This window comes from Aedes albopictus, chromosome 2 (assembly GCF_035046485.1).
Source record: "Aedes albopictus strain Foshan chromosome 2, AalbF5, whole genome shotgun sequence".
NCBI lineage: Eukaryota > Metazoa > Arthropoda > Insecta > Diptera > Culicidae > Aedes > Aedes albopictus.
Window position 1 is genome coordinate 298,666,819 of NC_085137.1, and position 21,223 is coordinate 298,688,041.

A 21,223-nucleotide genomic window follows, 5' to 3' on the forward strand; every position below is an offset into this window, starting at 1 on the left:
AATAAGTAAGTAAGTAAGTAAGTAAGTAAGTAAGTAAGTAAGTAAGTAAGTAAGTAAGTAAGTAAGTAAGTAAGTAAGTAAATAAGTAAGTAAGTAAGTAAGTAAGTAAGTAAGTAAGTAAGTAAGTAAGTAAGTAAGTAAGTAAGTAAGTAAGTAAGTAAGTAAGTAAGTAAGTAAGTAAGTATTTGTGTGAGTGTTTTTGTACAAATAATCTCTCACAAAATAATCGGTATATTCTTATCCCTAATATAATTCTCATTTATAAATAAAAGTAACCTAAAAATATTAAATAGGGCATTTTGCTTCAGTTTCCTCTCTTTCCCATTATTCACTCACCATTCTTATCTATCTCTCGTGTATCGTTGTGCTATAAAATATTTCATAGATAAACATCGAATGCAGTTGCAAAATGTTCTAGCAGTATTGGTGGTATCAAGCACAAACGAGCGAGTAGGCGGGGCTAACGTGTGAATAGTAGATGAAAAGGAAAGCCAAGTCACACTAACACAAATGAGATTTCTTTTGCATAACACTCTGCAGGGGGTGGAAGATGCATACACCACCTCCCATCGTGTATAGCGACTATCAAGCGAATGCTCTTGATCCGTTTCATGCCTGTTCTTTCGATGATTTTCTTTCGTTGATCCACGCGGCGTTTCCCTAGGTTGATTTGTGGAGCACGATTTTCCCCTTCCGATGGGGCGCACAGACTTGGCGTTCAGCTTCGAGCGGTCCAGCAGCATCCCAGCCAGCGTGTAAGTACGCCTCTTACTTCGGTCGGACGTGATTTGTGCTGGCGAGTGTGGAGGATTTGGATTTTTTCGGAATTTTCCTTTTGTAGCTTTGAGAGATCAAAACCTTCATCTTTCATTTGAGTTGGCGCCAAAGACGGCCGGTTCCTTCCTATTCGGGTTCGGCGCGATATTTTAACGGATTGTTCGCGTCTTTAGGCGTAACTTATTGTCGGGCTGCGGTGTCATCTTCTTTTTGAAGATTTATTGGCGAAATCTGTTTAGTGAGTGGTACGTTGTGCACCGGAATCGGTTGACCGAGCAGGCAAGAAGACACGGATACCTACGGGGATACTCGCGAGTGGTGAAGAACCTTAGGCACATTTGAAGGGGGAGCGGATTAACGAAACATAATTAGGATTAGACGACGGCAGCTTAGCAAAATATACTAATCTGTAACTGTGCAAGAGTGAAGAATTGTGAATCCGTCAAATTGTGAATCCGTCAATGTATCGTCGCGGCACGAAGAACTGGGACGTTGGCCCGGAACAGTGACAGTTACATTCTGAGGATTCAGGCCAACCCCATTACGTAACCATGATTGATCAACAGCAGCAGCTTGGTTTCTGTAAGTTATTTAGTGTTTCGATCTAATAACACAAGTTTACAAAATAAAACGAAAGTCGTGAACTTTTGTGAACTACCAAAATTTTTGAAGCACAATTTAGTGCTAATTTCGAAACCGACCTTCAAAAAATTTTATGTAGAACAGTTTTTGAGTTTTAGCTCAATATCGAGTTTTACAACTTTTCAAAATATGTAATTTACTAAAATTCAAATATATTGCGTTTTGTTCAACCAATTTTAAATCTTTTTTCATCAATTGAAAGCTGAATACAATACCATTCGACCATCTGAATACAGGTTTTGCGTCAGATTGATGAAATTCAAGATATTGGCGAGCTTTAGGGACGGTCTTCTTAAATTTTAGCCAAATTCCCAATAATTTTTGAAGAGATAAAACTGATAATCTTCTTCTTCTTCTTGGCGTAACGTCCTCACTGGGACAAAGCCTGCTTCTCAGCTTAGTGTTCTATAAGCACTTCCACAGTTTTTAACTGAGAGCTTCCTCTGCCAATGACCATTTTTGCATGTGTATATCGTGTGGCAGGCACGAAGATACTCTATGCCCAAGGAAGTCAAGGAAATTTCCTTTACGAAAAGATCCTGGACCGACCGGGAATCGAACCCGTCACCCTCAGCATGGTCATGCTGAATACCCGTGCGTTTACCGCCTCGGCTTTATGGGCCCTGATAATACATATTCAAATATTGTTGAAGTTATTTCTTTTAGAAGGTTATTTGATATGAAGATACATTATGCCCTTTCAAATCGAAAAGAAAAAGTTATCCTCCATAACGATTCTTGAATGGATCGGGAACACAGAGGTCCAATTCTGAAAAAAGCTGGCAGAAACTCAATTTTTGAACATATCTTATATGGGATACAGTACATTGAGCATTCATCCATAATATCCAATATCCAATATCCAAAATCGTTCAAATTATATAAGATACGTGTTTTTATGAAAAAGTTGAGTAAACCACAATGGATTTTCAATCTCTAGGGCTCAACCGCTTTATATGGATCACATCTACTATTATGGGTGCTAAATTGAACCGATCACTAAGCCAAAAACCTGAACCTCGGTGGTTTTGTAGGGTGCATCCTTGAAAATCGTTCAAATTATATGAAATACGTGTTTTTGTGAAAAAGTTGAGTAAACTACAATGGATTTTCAATCTCTAGGGCTCAATCGTTTCATATGGATCCCATCTACCATTGTGGGTGCTAAATTGAACCGATCACTAAGCCAAAACCTGAACCCCGGTGGTTTTGTAGGGTGCACCCTTGAAAATCGTTCAAATTATATGAAATACGCGTTTTTTGTGAAAAAGTTGAGTAAACCAGGGCTCAATCGCTTCAGATGGATCCCATCTACCATTGTGGGTGCTAAATTGAACCGATCACTAAGCCAAAACCTGAACCTCGGTGGTTTTGTAGGGTGCATCCTTGAAAATCGTTCAAATTATATAAGATACGTGTTTTTATGAAAAAGTTGAGTAAACCACAATGGACTTTCAATCTCTAGGGCTCAATCGCTTCATATGGATCCCATCTACCATTGTGGGTGCTAAATTGAACCGATCACTAAGCCAAAAACGTGAACCTCGGTGGTTTTGTAGGGTGCATCCTTGAAAATCGTTCAAATTATATGAAATACGTGTTTTTGTGAAAAAGTTGAGTATACCACAATGGATTTTCAATCTCTAGGGCTCAATCGTTTCATATGGATCCCATCTACCATTGTGGGTGCTAAATTGAACCGATCACTAAGCCAAAACCTGAACCTCGGTGGTTTTGTAGGGTGCACCCTTGAAAATCGTTCAAATTATATGAAATACGCGTTTTTTGTGAAAAAGTTGAGTAAACCAGGGCTCAATCGCTTCAGATGGATCCCATCTACCATTGTGGGTGCTAAATTGAACCGATCACTAAGCCAAAACCTGAACCTCGGTGGTTTTGTAGGGTGCATCCTTGAAAATCGGTCAAATTATATAAAATACGTGTTTTTATGAAAAAGTTGAGTATACCACAATGGATTTCAATCTCTAGGGCTCAATCGCTTCATATGGATCCCATCTACCATTGTGGGTGCTAAATTGAACCGATCACTAAGCCAAAACCTGAACACCGGTGGTTTTGAAGGATACATCCTTGAAAATCGTTCAAATTATATGAAATACAGGGGATAAACAAAATGACCGGGACAGGCAAAATTTTCGTTTCTCAAAAAAATAAATCAAATAGCTGTAACTTTTTGAAAAGTGCATCAAATATTCTCAATTTTTTACTGTAAGTTGATCAACTAGTTGTGCATCAGTGAACAAAATTTGGAAAATATCGGACTATTTTGCAAGAAGTTATATAGATTCTAGAAAAAGGTGTGTTTATCCGATAGCCAACTTTGAGCTGTTATATCTCCGGATTCAATGAACCGAATGTAATAAAATTTTGACCATTTATGACTAATATAATGAGCTTTGAAAAACTTTTGACTTAACTTGAAATTCTTAACGTGGAAGAAAATTATAACGATTAGATTATTTTTCTAATAAAACACCAAATTTTCTTAAATTTTAACATCGTTTCAAAATTCAAGATGCTTGTTATAGTTCATTCAAATTCTCTCTAATTGTCTTGAATACAGAGATGTTTTGAAAGAAAGTATCAATATGGTCGGCAATTCATTGAAAAAGTAATAGGATGCATACTAAAAATAGACTAATTTACTACTCAAAAATCATAATATTAACTAAATCGCTATAACTTTTTCTCTTGTTGATAATTTCAAGTTAAGTCAAACGTTTTTAGAGCTCATTATATAAGTCATAAATGGACAAAATTTCATTGCATTCGGTTCATTGGATCCGGAGATATAACAGCTCAAAGTTGGCTATCGAATAAATATACCATTTTCTAGAATCTATATAACTTCTTGCAGAATAGTCCGATATTTTCCAAATTTTGTTCACTGATGCACAACTAGTTGATCAACTTACAGTAAAAAATTGAGAATATTTGATGCATTTTTCAAAAAGTTACAGCTATTTGAAATCTTTTTGGGAAGTGAAAATTTTGCCTGTCCCGATCATTTTGTCTATCCCCTGTACGTGTTTTTGTGAAAAAGTTGAGTATACCACAATGGATTTTCAATCTCTAGGGCTCTATCGCTTCATATGGATCCCATCTACCATTGTGGGTGCTAAATTGAACCGATCACTAAGCCAAAACCTGAGCCTCGGTGATTTTGTGCCCCTTATTCTGGGTTTAGTTAAGTGAGCCTCGAAACTTGCATGCAAGTTTATATGGTCAAGTTTGTTTTTGCTTTTTGTTTGACAATTTTATGTGAAAATTTGAAGTTATTATATGTTTTTCGCTTGGAAATAATCTTTTCTTTCTTATGCAGTGCTGTATTTTCCGATGGAACGCACCCAATCTTCAGCCTCGGTCGATTTGTAGTTAGCCTCGAAAAGTGCATCTGAAGGCGCACCTGCAAATCTGTCTCGCTCGTAAAATGGCGATTACTGGAACAAACCTACAAGTTTTTATAGGTATTCCACTTGGAAATTACGAAATCTCTCTAATACGGCGATCGGTTTTTTGATAGAAGGCACTAAAACGTCAGCCTCGATTGATTTGTAGTTAGCCTCGGAAAGTGCATCGGTGGTTTCATGCGAGTTGCTATGGGGAAATTTGTTTTTGCTCTAGAAATGGCAATTAAAGGGCAAATGCAAAAGTTTTTTTTGGAGTATTCCGCTTGGAAATCAAGCGATCTTTCCGATGCGACAACCGTTTTTTCGATAGAAGGCATCAAAACCTTAGCCTCGGTCGATTTGTAGTTAGCCTCGAAAAACCCTACAACAGCAAATTAAAAACCGAGGCTAACTACAAATCGCTGAAAATTTCACCAGAGCATCTTGGCGTCATAAAGAACGAAATAAGATGGGGGCCCATCGAACTTTTCAACATGGGGTTTTTCCATACAAGCTTGAGCCACCCTACTTGGTATTCATGGTTATGCTGTAAAAAGGACAAAAATGATATATCTACTATGTCAATCAAATGTCCAATCCTTATAATTTTATAGTGTTCTACTAGGATGTTGTAGCTTTTTTTTGGTGCTAAGAGAACCCAAATCGGTTAAAAGACGGCTAAGATATTTAATAGGATACACTTTGTCAAAAATTACAAAAAGTTTAGTTGTATAACTTTTAAGTACTCTTCGAAAGATATCTCAGTAACCAAATATTCAATCGAAACAAAATTTCAGAACGTTCTACTAGGATGTTAAAGCTTTAATTTGATGTCAAGACCCAAATCGATTGACAGACGGCTTAGATATTTACTATGATACAATTAGTCAGAAATTTCAAAAAGTTTAGTTGTACAACTCCTAAGTACCCTTCGAAAGATAACTCGCCCAAGTAACCACAAGCATTATATCATTGCAGGAATTAGACTGAATATCAACATTTGCAATGCGAAATGCAGTAATTCCACACTTGTCATGCAATAATCCTTTAGATTGGCATTATCAATGTAATGATGCATTGCATTTTTCTTTACATAAGGGTTCATTAAAAGGTGATATAAGATAATTCAATAATTCAACACTGCAAAAACTGAATAAATGCAATGTACAAACTAGCAAAGGTTGCTCTAACAATACATCTATAAAAGCATGACTCTAATGGTAAACAAATCAAATCAAGAAGATTGAACAACTTTACGGTCAACTCCATCAGTATTCAACATTTCTGGTTCGACTCCCGACCAACTTAATCCCCATTTGAGCCATCGATCGACGACAGCAAAACCTTTTTAGAGATGACCTTTTCTCTTTTCTGTAGGCTGCTATCATATGCCAATAATGATGGAAATCACAATTAGCATATGAGCAGTGTGCGAAGAGTGTTTTAATCGTCGTTTTAGTTTTCTTATATTGATTAAATATCTTCTAAAATGCATTATTTATTTATCAGAATGTAATGAATTACTGTATTCTATTACATATGACATAGTCGTTTTGCCTTCTACTGCAATGATTGAGACAGAAGATCAGTTTCCTTTTAGTTAATGAAAAATCTGTTGTTATCACTGCAGCAGAAACGGTCCAAGGCACCAGCGCGATGGATCTCATCTAGCGGTCTTCAACACTTCTGGTTCGACTCCCGACCCGGCGACAAAAAAAATAATGGTTAAAACAGTCATGTGTGGGTCGATAACAAAACGGTGCTAAAAATAGATTTTTGTTTTGGTTTTTCGTGTTGCACGTATTAAGCATGTGCAAATGCAAATATACAGCACATGCATTTATGTTACTTTAGCAATGGCTGTCAGCGTGCTGCAATATGTGGCACTTATTTGATTTTAATGGGGCCCTTTTCGACTTTAATATTGCTTTAATGAGGGGTTTAAAGCAATGCAGCATTATATTCACAATTTTAAATATAAATATATGACAAAATTGATGCACTTATATACGGCTTCGTGGTTACTTGGGCGGTAACCAAATGTCCAATCGTAATAAATCTTGATAGGGTTCTACAAGGATGCTGTAGTTTTCATTTGATGCTTAGAGAACCCAAATCGGTTGACAGACGGCTGAGATATTTAATATGATACACTTAGTTAAAAATCTCAAAAAGTTTAGTTGTATAACTCCTAAGTATTCTTCGAAAGATATCTCGGTAACCAAATGTCCAATCATAATAAAACTTAATAGGGTTCTACTAGGATGTTGTAGCTTGCATTTGATGATTAGAGAATCCAAATCGGATATCAGACGGCTGAGAAACGTGCGTGACTTTTTTTTGTAACATACGCCTGAGTTGATAAGAACATGAGGCTCGGCCCTGCGGGCCTCGGATCGAAAGTCTCCTTATGGGTGCAAGAAGGGTGAAAAAGAAAGGTTGAAAATCCTTGGTGTGTAAAAACATGAACTCATTTTCTTAAAAAAAAAAATTAAAACTAATTTCGAGAAAGTTATTTTCTTCGATGCAACGTAACGAAAATAAAATTGCAGGTATGTTATTTCTAGGTGGAGGTATGACTGCATGGGACAGAAATTTACGCGTTCCTTTCCAACTGTGTTGAATGGCTGTATACACTACTTACACCAATCGCGAAAAGGGTGCCCTAATGCCGCCTACCGTGACAGAGCAGACACCACGTGGTTTCTGTCCTTTTTGTCAGGAAGATGTGATTATCATAAAAATAACACGATTTAATCAATATGTGCATGCATAATTGTGCGTGTTTTCCCTCTGCTGCACGTTAGGTACATAGATCTTATTCCTGCCGAGCGAGTCCAGCATCAAAGAAGCAAAGTTCATCCCGTGTATCTTTGTCCCAACGATGATCCACATTCGAGGGCTGCTTCCGTCGTTTGTCACTAGGGGTGTGTATTGGAGGGTGCAGCACCGGACCTCGGCACCACCAGCAGTGAAAGCGAAATCTGATTATGATTGATTAGTTGCGCTACCGAGAGAGGTGCTGCTGAGGACGAACACGTCGCGTCGGGACTGTGACGAAAGACTTTAAATGGCAGTAATCGGATAAAGCATATCGGGAGCATATTTTCAACACGTGGATAGTGTTGGCGTTGAAGGATTAGGCATCGACTGTTTGTAAACAATTGGCGTGACAAGTGTATGAAAACAGGTTTATCGGCAAATTGTGTCCATATGACTGTTCTGACAGCCCCTATAATCGGGAAAGAACGTTTATCTCAACAACCTGCGCAATACCTTCTTGAGAAAACGCGATATCCTTGTGTAATCCTGCGACGGTCTTCTTTAACTCGATGAACTTATTCGGCTCTGACTTTGGCTTGGTTGCCATCTTCACTTTACTATTACTTTAGAGTCTGAAGTGAGATATGGTTTTTATTTTTTTTTTTGTTAACTTGAACTTGAAATAATAAACTAAATGAATTCGTTACAAAGAGCATATTCCAAATAGTGATTGTACTGCCAATTATATCACAATGCCATTACTGCCTCTTATCTCAGCCCATTATGATGCTAATTTCTAGTATTTAATTGCAAAACTAAACTATTTGCTTCGGCAGGATTCCGAACGGGACGTTTCTACTGTTGCAACCACACTAGCTGAAGTGCACGAGCCGGTTAACAGTGGAATTATAAAGGCTATGGTAGCAGGAATGCCTTGCGAATTCTTGATCGATTCAGGAGCACACGTAAACACTGTTACACAGCAGATGTTTGAAAAGTTGATCGCAAATGAGGAGTACTGCAAAGGATTACACAACATTCAACCGGGCAGTGATCGAACACTGAAAGCGTACGCTACATCGGACGGTATACAGGTGTTATGTATATTCGAGGCCTTGCTACAGATCTCGGATGACCGTCCAGTATTGTTGGAAACATTTTATGTCGTCAGAGAAATGCGTGCATTACTGAGCAGGTCCACATCAAACAGATACAGCATCCTGCTCCTCGGCTTGAAGGTTCCTCATACTGATTGTAATCTCGGATGCAATCACGGCTCTTGCTAGAAACGTTGGTCATTCAGTGTTTTATGTTCGACGCAGTAGCATCGAAAAATAACAAAAAAAAGTTTTGTGTTTCAATGAAAAAAAAAACCAAGATGGAGGTGAGTTTTTGGAGGCAAAGTGTACAGGCCGCGTTTTCATTCGGTCGTCGTCGTCGTCTATTTGACTGCTCATCTTCGTACGGGGTGATTTAGTGAGTTTTTGGTGGCACAGTGTACAGGCCGTGTTTTCATTCGGTCGTCGTCGTCGTCTATTTGACTGCTCATCTTCGTACGGGGCGGTTTATGATACGATAAATGCAACAAACAACATTTTTTGCGATTTTAGTCAACATACATTGAAATGTTCGTCACGTCAAGTGTCGGCCCAAGTTCCAAAGCCACGTTGGTTCAAATCACTTTATTTTCTCTTTCGTTAATTTTCGCACTTCGAAAACTATCTGAATGGTTCGTCATCTTTGATGTCGGCATGTGTTTTGTTTTAGTCCAAATGAAAATAAGTGGTTTGATATTAATAGGGTTGCATGAATCACTCCACTTACCAAAGTGAACTCATATCATGCGCCCTTTCCCCTCCCCACTAACAAAAAGTCCTTCCCATGACAGACGTGGAGACGCAGAGGTGATCTCGGTCTTTAGTAAGCAACGCACGTCATAATAACATTCCTTTCCTTCCTCGATGACCGTAAGGACGTGGCCGGCGCCGTTATTGACCTAATAAAGTTTGGAATTCTCGAAGATGCACATTGAGGACGGTAAGCTACTCCCAAGCTCCGTCTGTTGGTTCCTTGTGCAACTTCGATTGTTCTGGTCAATCACGGAGTAGCAACTACGAATAGTACGGTCATCTATGCTCATGCTCATGCTCACAACCTGCGCAATACCTAGAGGAATCCATGACAAAAACGATCTCTGAAGAAATCCCCAAAAGAGTGATCTTCGAAGAAATGTATTGCTTGATAAATCACAAGAGGAATTTGGGGATTTTTATTACCGTACGAGTTTGGGCCGAAGGGTCTCAAATTTTCATGAAACTTTTTCCACAAGCAGGGCTCATGGATATAAAAACAAAAAAAATCAGGACCGCCTATTTACCCGGAAAACGCAGGAGGATCTTTTTTTTTATTTTCCCCTGACACTACTTTAATTCATAACTCAAGAACGAAGCATCGTAGAAACGAAGCTTTTTTTTTTAACTGAAAGCAAACTTTCTCAGAAATAAAAAAATATATGAACTGGAAAAAGTTTTCTACAAAATTTTTCACAGTTGAGGAAAGCCGGAAAATTATGCCCGAACTCGCGGAAAATTTTTAAAACAATATTTTTGAGAAGGTAATTTTATAAGCTTTAATCGATGAAATTTTTGGAATGCACTTTTTTGCGTTTTTGAGTTATGGCCAATTTTGTTGAAAAATGTCCAAATGTGTCATATAAGTCTTTTTTTTTGAAAAATCATAACTCAAGAACAAAGCATCGTAGAAACAAGGTTTTTAATGAAAATTAAAGCAAATTTTCTCAGGAATAAAAAAAATATGAAGTGGAAATTTTTTTCCACAAAATTTTCCACCATTGAGAAAGTTTATAAAGAAAAGCCGAAAAACTATGCTCGAACTAGCGGAAAACTTTCAAATAATATTTTTGAGACGATAATTTCATAAGCTTTGATCGCTGAAGTTTTTGGAATGGCCTTTTTTTGTTCCTGAGTTATGGCGAGCTTTGTGAAAATTATAGGCTTACATGGTCATTTTTCACAAAATTAACACACGTAAGAAAAAGAAATGCATTCCAAAAATTTCAACGATCAAAGCTTATGCAATTACATTCTCAAAAATATTTTTTTGAAATTTTTTTTTTTTGGGCATAGTTTTTCCGACTTTTCTTTATAAATTTCTCAACTGTGGAAAATTTTGTAGAAAACTTTTTCCAGCTCATTTTTTTCTGAGAAAATTTGCTTTCAATTAAGTTTTTATATAGAAACTTATAATCATTTTGGGATTTTTTTATATCTTCAACATATTTATTTGGCAGTTCATGTCAGCTTGCATTATTATTGTTATTGTAAGTGTGTATGGATGTTAAGAAAGGTAACCACCACAAACTTTGTGGTATATTCTGGAACATTTATGAAGTACGTTACACGAAAACTTACCATCTTTATCTGTTTTCTTACTAACTCACAGTTCTTAGCGTAGTCCACGAAAAGAACGAATAAAGTGACTTCCTTTGTCAGATCACAATTTAACAGCAGCTTACCTAAAGTGCAATAAGATTTATAATTTACTATCACCATGTAGACATGTACTAGTGGGAGCGTTCACAAAATATGTCACAAAAACCATCTTCACAAAACCATCTTACAGTCTCTAACAGTTCGATGATTTGACTTTCTAAGAGAGACAATTACTTGCACTTTCTCCTCTCTCCTCTCCTTGGCGTAACGTCCTCACTGGGACAAAGCCTGCTTCTCAGCTTAGTGTTCTATGAGCACTTCCACAGTTATTAACTGAGAGCTTCCTCTGCCAATGACCATTTTGCATGCGTATATCGTGTGGCAGGCACGAAGATACTCTATGCCCAAGGAAGTCAAGGAAATTTCCTTTACGAAAAGATCCTGGACCGACCGGCAATCGAACCCGTCACCCTCAGCATGGTCATGCTGAATACCCGTGCGTTTACCGCCTCGGCTATATGGGCACTTACACATGCGTAAAAATAAATTTGAGTTGCCTATAGCTATGTTACATATGCTTGAAATATGACCCAAAAAACTATGAAAACCGTAATAACTATTTTATTTTTAAAATAAGCGAGATGTCAAATTCGGCGAGTTTGCGTATTTCACTGTTATATATAACTTTGCAGAACATGAAAAAAATGTAGAATCTATTATTAGAAAGTTATTGCGAAAAACCCCTTTTTCAAGGGGCTGATGATACAAAATGTAACGTATCTTGAAAAGTAACGGAGTTACAAACTTGGCGTCTTCGACAAAGTTGCTCCAAACAACATTTTCTACAACTTTTGTGAAACGCCGACCTTTCATCTTAAAAAATTCAAAAAATAAATTTTCTATCTCACTTTTAGGGTGATTGATAAATTTCCACAATAGCTCAAAATACAGACACTATATGCTAAAGATTCGAAATCTGATGATTGTTGCTGTTGATAATGATTCCGGCATCATGATGATGATGCTGCCAAGCAATGCCTTTACGGCTCAAATAACCATCATTCAGTCATCAGCAATCATCAATTATTCAGAAGCAGTTTTCTTGCTAGAAATCCAAAAACCATCAATGAAAATTATTTCACTGTTATCCAGATGCTGAGTAGAGTACAGTGATAAAGTTTCATTGAAGTTGGTTGTGATTTCAGCGAAAAAACTGCTTTCGATTTTCTGGTAAAGGATGATGGTTTGTTTCCTCTTAAAGCGCGTTTGACAGGTCTCCTGCTCGATTGGAATATCATTGACGGTAAATTTGGAATTCCAATTGGAACATTTCGTGGCTTTGCATATACATAGTGTCTTTATTCAAAAGAAGCTTCTTGTGATAGTGAAAAACTTTATCGAAGACACCATGACGCTTAACGTCATAGTTAAAAAGTTATTGCAATAATCATGATTAAGCGCGCCAAAATGACAAAATCAGCCACAGTGCGGTGGAAAATTTTGAGAAAACTTTCCACTACATTTCTTTTTAACCCACGAGCGATCGCGCTGTTGTATTTTGTACAACACGGTGAAAAAATCTCGCTTTTTGTACTCAGCATTAGCGTGGTGCTGACGCAGGTAGTCAACCGCGCGAGTTACGGAAGGTTAATTTCTGAGGAAATTTGCTTTCATTTCCAAAAAAAAAACACTTTGATTCTACGATGCTTCGTTCTTGAGTTAAGATTTATTAAAAAAAAAGGCTTAAATGGCACATTTGGACATTTTTCAACAAAATTGGCCACAACTCAAAATCGAAAAAAAGTGCATTCCAAAAATTTCAGTGTCTAAATTATAATATTTTTGAAAATTTTCCACGTATTCGGGCATAGTTTTTCCGGCTTTTCATTACGGGTTTTCTCAAATGTTCTCAACTGAAAATTCGTGGGAAACTTTTTCCTGTTCATATTTTTTTATGGGTTTCTGAGAAAATTTGCATTCATGTTCTAAAAATAAACTTTGTTACTACGATGCTTCGTTCTTGAGTTATGATTTTTCAAAGTAAGTTGTGCCAAAAATCCGGGAAAATATGCGTTTTCCGGGAAAATAGCCCAAGTAACAATTCCATTGCTGGTTGGTTTTGTTTGATTTTTATTAGGGTTTTATCACAGCAATAATTAAAACTCACAGTTTTATTACTGCTTTTATGAAAACCATTGATGAAATGTTTTATAGTATACTTGAAGATATGCATAAAGACATATTTTAAGAGTAAACAAAACCCTCAGATATGTAAACCTTCTGGCAATCATTATTACCACAATAAAACTGTTAAAACTCTCAACAGATGGCGATCCGTTCGATTAATAACGACATCTGTTGGTGGAAAAGCAGAAACTACGACACTGCTAGGTTTATTGCGGTCATCATAAAAGTAAATTTGCTTTCGTGTTATTTTCGCTGATTATGGTCGTCGCCATATTGAAGAATTAGCTAACGTGAATGGAAAATAGTTATTTTTGCTCAAATTAGCAATGAATTGATAGTTTGCCATAATTTCCATAACGTGCTTACATAAATAAACTATGGCTGCTGAGTTTCTTGTGATTCGCGATAGTTTTACTAAATTGACCAATTGATTTATTTCATTGATAATTTTCACTATTTTCGAAGCGCATTAATTTTATGGTTTTTATTTAGTTAACATCAAATTCATGATAATACTGAATCAACAATTTGCCGCCATAATACTCGATTTGCAGCTGCAGCTCTCCAACGTCGGTCACGCCCAACACTCGCCAGATCACGCTCCACCTGGTCCGCCCATCGTGCTCTCTGCGCTCCACGCCTTCTTGTACCAACCGGATGGTTAGCAAATACCAACTTTGTAGGGTTGTTGTCCGGCATTCTTGCAACATGCCCTGCCCACCGTATCCTTCCAGCTTTGGCCACTATCTAGATGCTGGGTTCGCCGTAAAGTGCAGCGAGCTCGTGGTTCATTCTTCTCCGCCACACACCGTTCTCCTGCACGCCGCCGAAGATCATTCTTAGCACGCGTCGCTCGAAAACTCCGAGTGCTTGCAGGTCCTCCTCGAGCATTGTCCATGTCTCGTGTCCGTAGAGAATCACCGGTCTTATTAACGTCTTGTACATGGTACATTTGGTGCGGGGGTGAATCTTTTTTGACCGCAGTTTCTTCTGGAGCCCATAGTAGGCACGACTTCCACTGATGATGCGCCTTCGTATTTCACGACTCACGTTATTGTCAGCCGTTAGCAAGGAACCGAGGTAGACGAATTCTTCTACCACCTCGAAAGTATCCCCGTCTATCGTAACATTGCTGCCAAGGCTTGTCCTGTCTCGCTCAGTCCCACCTACCAGCATGTACTTTGTCTTAGCCGCATTCACCACCAGTCCGACCTTTGCTGTTTCACGTTTCAGGCGGGTGTACTGTTCTGCCACCGTTCCAAATGTTCTAGCAATAATATCCATGTCATCCGCAAAACAGACAAATTGGCTGGATTTCGTGAAGGTCGTACCCCGGCTGTTGAGCCCGGCTCGTCGCATAACACCTTCCAGGGCGATGTTGAATAGTAGGCAGGAAAGTCCATCACGTTGTCGGGGACTACGAGATTCAAATGAACCGGATAGTTCACCTGAAATCCTTACGCTGTTCTGTACACCGTCCATCGTTGCTCTTATGAGTCTAGTCAGCTTCCCGGGAAAGCTGTTCTCGTCCATAATTTTCCATAGCTCTCTGCGGTCGATACTGTCGTATGCCGCTTTGAAGTCGAACAGGTGATGCGTTGGGACCTGGTATTCACGGCATTTCTGGAGGATTTACCGTATGGTGAAGATCTGGTCCGTTGTCGACCGGCCGTCGATGAAACCGGCTTGGTAACTTCCCACGAACTCATTTACTTTAGGTGAAAGACGACGGAAGATGTTCTGGGATAGCACTTTGTAGTCGGCATTCAAAATGGTGATCGCTCGAAAGTTCTCACACAATAACTTGTCGCCTTTCTTGTGGATGGGACAGGTTATCCCTTCCTTCCACTCCTCCGGTAGCTGTTCGGTTTCCCAGATCTTGACTACTAACTGGTGCAGACAGGTGGCCAACTTTTCCGGGCCCATCTTGATTAGTTCTGCTGCGATGCCGTCCTTACCAGCTGCTTTGTTGTTTTTGAGCTGGTGGATGGCATCCTTAACTTCCCTCAGCGTGGGAGTTGGTTCGTTCCCGTCCTCTGCTGCACCAACATAGTCATTTCCTCCGCTGCCTTGGTCCTCCGTGCCTACATTCTCTTCGCCATTCAGGTGCTCGTCGAAGTGCTGCTTTCACCTTTCGATCACCTCACGTTTGTCCGTCAGGAGGCTCCCGTCCTTATCCCTGCAGATTTCGGCTTGCGGCACGTAGCCTTTGCGGGATGCGATCAGCTTCTGATAGAACTTGCGTGTTTCCTGTGAACGGCACAGCAGTTCCATTTCCTCGCACTCCGCTTCTTCCAGGCGGCGCTTTTTCTCCCGGAAGAGACGGGTCTGCTGCTTCCGCTTCTGTCTGTATCGCTCCACATTCTGTCGGGTTCCATGCTGCAGCATTGCCGCCCGCGCTGCATCCTTCTCCTCCAGAACCGCTCTGCACTCCTCGTCGAACCAATCGTTTCGTCGACTCCGTTCTACGTACCCGATAGTGCTCTCGGCTGCGTCATTGATGGCTGCTTTGACTGTACTCCAGCAGTCCTCTAGAGGGGCCAAATCGAGCACACCCTCGTCCGGCAACGCTGTCTCGAGATTCTGCGCGTATGCGGTGGCGACATTCGAATGCTTCAGTCGCTCTAGATCGTACCGGGGCGGCCGCCGGTAATGTACGTTGTTAATAACGGAGAGTTTTGGGCGCAGTTTAACCATCACCAGGTAGATCAGAGTCGATATTAGCGCCACGATAGGTCCTGACGTCGATAATGTCGGAGAAGTGCCGTCCATCAATCAGAACGTGGTCGATTTGCGATTCCGTTTGTTGTGGTGATCTCCAGGTGTAACGATACGGGAGGCTGTGCTGGAAGAAGGTGCTACGAATGGCCATGTTCTTGGAGGCGGCGAAATCGATGAGGCGTAGGCCATTTTCTTTCGTCAGCTGGTGGGCGCTGAACTTTCCAATCGTCGGTCTGAATTCCTCCTCCTGGCCTACCTGAGCGTTTAGATCCCCTATGATGATCTTGACGTCGTGGTTTGGGCAGCGGTCGTACTCGCGTTCGAGCTGCGCGTAAAATGCGTCTTTGGTCATCATCAGTGCTTCCGGAGTGAGGGCTGTGTACGTTTATTATGCTAATGTTGAAGAATCGGCCCTTGATCCTCTACCTGCACATTCTTTCGTCGATCGGCCACCAACCGATCACGCGCCTCTGCATGTCGCCCATCACTATTAAAGCTGTTCCCAGCTCACGTGCGTTGCCGCAACTCTGGTAGATGGTATGATTACCTCTAAACGTTCGCACCACAGATCCTGTCCAACACACCTCCTGCAGCGCTACGATTCCGAACCCGCGGTCCTTCAGTATATCGGCGAGTATGCGGGTGCTCCCGATGAAGTTGAGAGATCTGCAGTTCCACGTACCGTCGCCATTGGTATCGGTTCGCATTCTTCTCTTGTTGATTTTCCGGTGCTAGTCTTTTTTTGTGGCTGGCTCGCAGGGTCTGACACCAACCCACTAATCCAGGGAGCTGAGCTTTCCTTCCCGGAAGCTACGGGTTCTGCATTGGCATTTCCTCCAACTACAGTGCTAAACAAATAGCTAGGCTCAAGCGCCAGTCTTCGCCGCGGGTGGTGTTTTTAATGGGCGCCCAGGAGATAATATTTTACCTGAGCTTCCACCCCCAATATTCACGGTAAAATTGAATGCGCATTAGCCTACCAACACAATAACTACTAAAATATTGCTTTAAAATAATCGCTTTCTACTTACGAATGATGTATCCTCCTGAACTTTACGTGCCATCGTAGAAGCTTCTCTGCGTCTTGAGCTGTCATAGTTTTGTTGATAAAAAAAAACAACAACAATCGAGAATGAGAAACTTCTCAACTAGGTTTTAAAACGGGTTTATTGCTACTTCTAATGCGGTTTGCAAAACCTCTCCGAGAGTGGTCCACTTTGCCGGAAGATGCTCTTAAAAAGGTTATCAAGAGGTTTTCATGTATAAATCAGTTTTATTGCAAGTTTTAAAAATTTGGTCATGAAGATCTCTTGTAGAGCCGAACAAAACTTAAAATGTTACTTGGGAGGCGACCCTGAATTTTTCTCAATTTTTCTTTGTTCATTTATCCATGAGTCCTGCCTGTGAAAAAAGTTTCATGAAAATCTGAGACCCTTCGGCCCAATTTGTACGATAATAATAAAAAGTCCTCATTTCTTGGAGAAAAACTTGAGAATCCCTAAAAGCCTGAGTTTGGCCAACCATGAACTAGGTGGCGATAGTGAGTAAACGTCAAACTCGAACAAAACCGATGCGAGTGCCATGGGTGGCTCGTCAGCCAATTATGAAATTTTTAAATGGGCCGTGTACGATTAGAATGATCAGAGTGTTACGTCTGTTTGTCTGTGCCCTCGGTTTTCCCGCATTATTTCGATTTTTATTGATAGCTTAAATAGAATTCGAAATGCTTATTATCGCATTTCATGTTTTATGACTTATTTGATTAAAGTATAAGACTAGTGAATATTCCCACCAGAACACAATTTTTGTTCCGTCAGGAATTAGCATTTAAGCGGATCACATAGTGTTGGGCAGGATAAATATCGATTGTTACGAGAGTTTGTTTTATTCCCATCGGGGTGTCAGGATTCGATTTTAGTTTCGCGTAATTTCCGTGAATTGTTTGGCTATGTTGCTGCTGAATGTCCTGAAGATGCAAATAATCTTTCCTTCCCATCTTTTAGCTGTCGCAAGGATGTGGACAGGACAGATTTTGACCATTAGAGGACTGTTAAAGTGAAGGACTGTGTTTTGGCAAGAGACGGGAAGAAAGCAATTCCATGCGCGTAAATAGTTTGACTAATCCGATTCGCCTGGCTTCATTTTTTAGTCGGTTGTACGTTTCCGCCATCGTCTCAAATTTGCAAGCTATAATATCAGTATCATCAGCGAAACCTAGCAGCTAAACGGACTTCGTGAAAATCGTATCACTCGTTTTTATCGCCGCCTTTCATATTACATCTTCAAAGGCGATGTTAAACAGCAAGCACCTTGCCGTAATCCCCTGCGAGATTCGAAGGGGCTCGACAGTGTCCCTGATACTCGAAGGTCTGTATCAAAAGCAAACTTAAGTGCCTCTGATTAATTTTGGGTCGCTTAATCCGAATCCGGGCTCCGATTTGCTCCAGCACATTACAACTTTGAACTATACCTCAATTTATTGGGCAAACTACACTATGGTGCAAATTGATCGGACAAACGCCGATTTTCAGACAAAATGGCCAAGTTTAAGATGCTTTAACTATGGTTTGCGTTGATGGATTGAGCTCAATTTTTGACACGGAACTACTAATATGCTGAATTTAACGTATACGAAATACAAAATGTTTTCGTTCATAGGTTGGGCGTGGCAAGGCGTTTAAAATGTGCAAAAGTGATCGGACAGCGGCACGTGTGTAAATCAAAGGGGTACCGCTGTCCGATAACTTTTGCACATTCTGAACGCCTTGCTACGCACAAACCTGTGAACGAAAACATTTTGTACTTCGTATGCGTAAAATTCAGCAAAAATGTGCTCAATCCATGTACGCAAACCATAGTTACAGTATTTCCAATTTGGTCATTTTGTATGAAAATCGGCGTTTGTCCGATCAATTATGCACCACAGTGTATGTGATTTTGGAGTTTTTTGACTGCAAGCCATTAAGCAAGAAAAATATATTTTAAATCAAATATTTATGCCAACTATTTCGTTTGACAATTTTAAGCATTTTATGTAAGTGACAATATTTGCCATACAAGTCAGTTACCAAAAGTTGCATGCAAGTGGAGTCCAAAATTACATATTTTACCTTATAAATTGAGGTATTGCTCACAATTGTGACGTGCTGGAGCTCATCTGAGCCCGGATTCGGCTACCCCGAATTAGTCAGAGACAGATAAGGTCGCTTCTGCGACGAGAAAAAGTTTCGTTGTGTTAGCCTCCAAGTAGGCCCAGTAACCATAGATGATAATGAAACGTTACACTCTATAGCGCAGTTTCGAGTTCGAAAGGAATCGCTCAAGAAACTCCTTGAGTGATTCCTGGCAGAAACTTTCTTCGGTGTCTGCCATTTGAACTGTGATTTCTTCGCAGCTGCGTACTGCGATCGAAGAAAAAAAAAACGGTTTCTTGAGTGATTCAGGCAAGGAATTTCCCATGCATCAAGATAGGCTGAGAAATTTCTTCTGATCTGCAAACAGCCCTTATAGCACTGTTTGCAGAAGGAATTTCTCAGCCTATCTTGATGCATGGGAAATTCCTTGGCTGAATCGCTCAAGAAACCGGGTTTTCTTCGATCGCAGTACGCAGTAGCGAAGAAATGACAGTTCAAATGGCAGTCACCGAAGAAAGTTTCTGCCAGGAATCACTCAAGAAGTTTCTTGAGCGATTCCTTTCGAACTTGAAACTGCGCTTATAGCTATGGTAAGGCTATTGTTAAAAAAAAACTTCTGAACTCCAAGTTAGTTAAAATTACTCTTGTAGATTTGAAGGGCTGCATGTCAGGACAGTTTTCTTCAGGACCTTATATAAGAGAGCGTCCATAAATTACGTCACGCAAAAATTGCCCATTTTCAACCCCCTTCCCCCTGTGTTAAACTTTTTGTATGAGACCTCTGAAATTTTTGTATGGGTTGTCACACTTTACTGCTCCCCCCTACCCCCTAAAAGCGTGCCGTAATTTATGGACGTTCCCTAAATAAAAGCCTGGTTTCAGCGAGAATTACACATTTCTTTCTATCCTATCTAAAAATGCAGTGAATTGTTTCAGTTCTGGCACGGTGGATTACAAATCACTTAATATACTTATTTAAAGTTCCGCTGTCCGCACTCTTGCATCATTTTACAAATCTAACAAATGTGCTGCAATTAACTTTCCGCCGACGCATTCACAGATCGTTCAGTGTTCATCGGTTGTGTAATTACGGTCTGCTCTGCTACTGGTTGGTTGGTTGCCGGTGGTCTGCCGCTGATGCACGAGCTAGGTCGAGTGCCGTCGGGTGGGTGACGACAACGTGGTCCTCTACCTACTGCAAAAGGCGCATGTTTGATTTGTGTTGTATCGTTGTCGTTGCTGTAGAACCCATCATCACTCCACAATCGTGCCTTCCTGTCTCTTCTAGTCCGCTGGCCATGCGTAGTCTTAACTCTTTCACGACCTAATTTATCGCCTTTGTTATGCTTTCGTTTTCGGCGGCCCTGAAATAATTAGGTACCATAAACATAAATATCGGCTTTCCTCCTTCTTCCGTGCAGGCACTTTCCAAACGGTTAGGAAGACCATCAGTCCGGGCCAGGCCCAAGCGGGTGTTTAACCTTTTCCTTCCGATTTTCGCACTCTCCTCAACCGTCGGGTGTCTGTCGCGACACCTCCTGTACATATCTATAGGCTGACTCTGCCTGTAGTATAAACTTTGAAAATAATAAAACGTTCTCCGGCGACATTGTCGGAAGTGTTAACGGAGAAGTTGTGTCGGGTGCGTATATGGTTGTTGTTGCTGTATGTTGACGGTACATAATGTGCTTAAATATTCATTCAGTATTTTACATTACGTAACCGTGCCCTAATCCTGTCAACACTTTGCCGCTTAGTTGAGAGTGATGGCGTCTCTCCTCAAAAGTGCGACACACTAATGAATGAAAGGAATTTACAAATCATATTCCGGCGACAGCGTGGCTGGAAAGTTTTGAAGAACAGATGTCTGGCTACACAAGTGCTTGTATTTAGTTGATGCTATGTATGAAAAATAGAAAGTCTTTTTTTCAAGAATAGACTGTCAGATAGACAAATTTTCCTAAACTTATTAGAAACATAAACCTTTAATCATTAGAGCGAATCATAAAAACATTTTAATTTTCAATAACTTCACAATGAATGCCGAATCAGTATGAGTTGAAATAGTAAACATGTTGAAGAACCGGAGAAATTTTTAAAAATATGACACTCGAGTAAAAAAAACTCCGTGAAAAAT

At 40.0% G+C, this 21,223-nt stretch overlaps 1 protein-coding gene across 1 annotated transcript in view; it reads left to right on the forward strand.

Moving 5' to 3' along the window:
* Positions 1-1,222: 1,222 nt before the first annotated feature.
* Positions 1,223-21,223, forward strand: part of LOC115270260 (LIM homeobox transcription factor 1-alpha) — a 95,841-nt gene continuing 75,840 nt past the window's right edge. Inside the window, exon 1 of the mRNA XM_029879525.2 lies at positions 1,223-1,359. Coding sequence (XP_029735385.1) covers positions 1,329-1,359 — 31 coding nt within the window. The 5' untranslated portion in view covers positions 1,223-1,328. The remainder of the gene's footprint in view (positions 1,360-21,223) is intronic.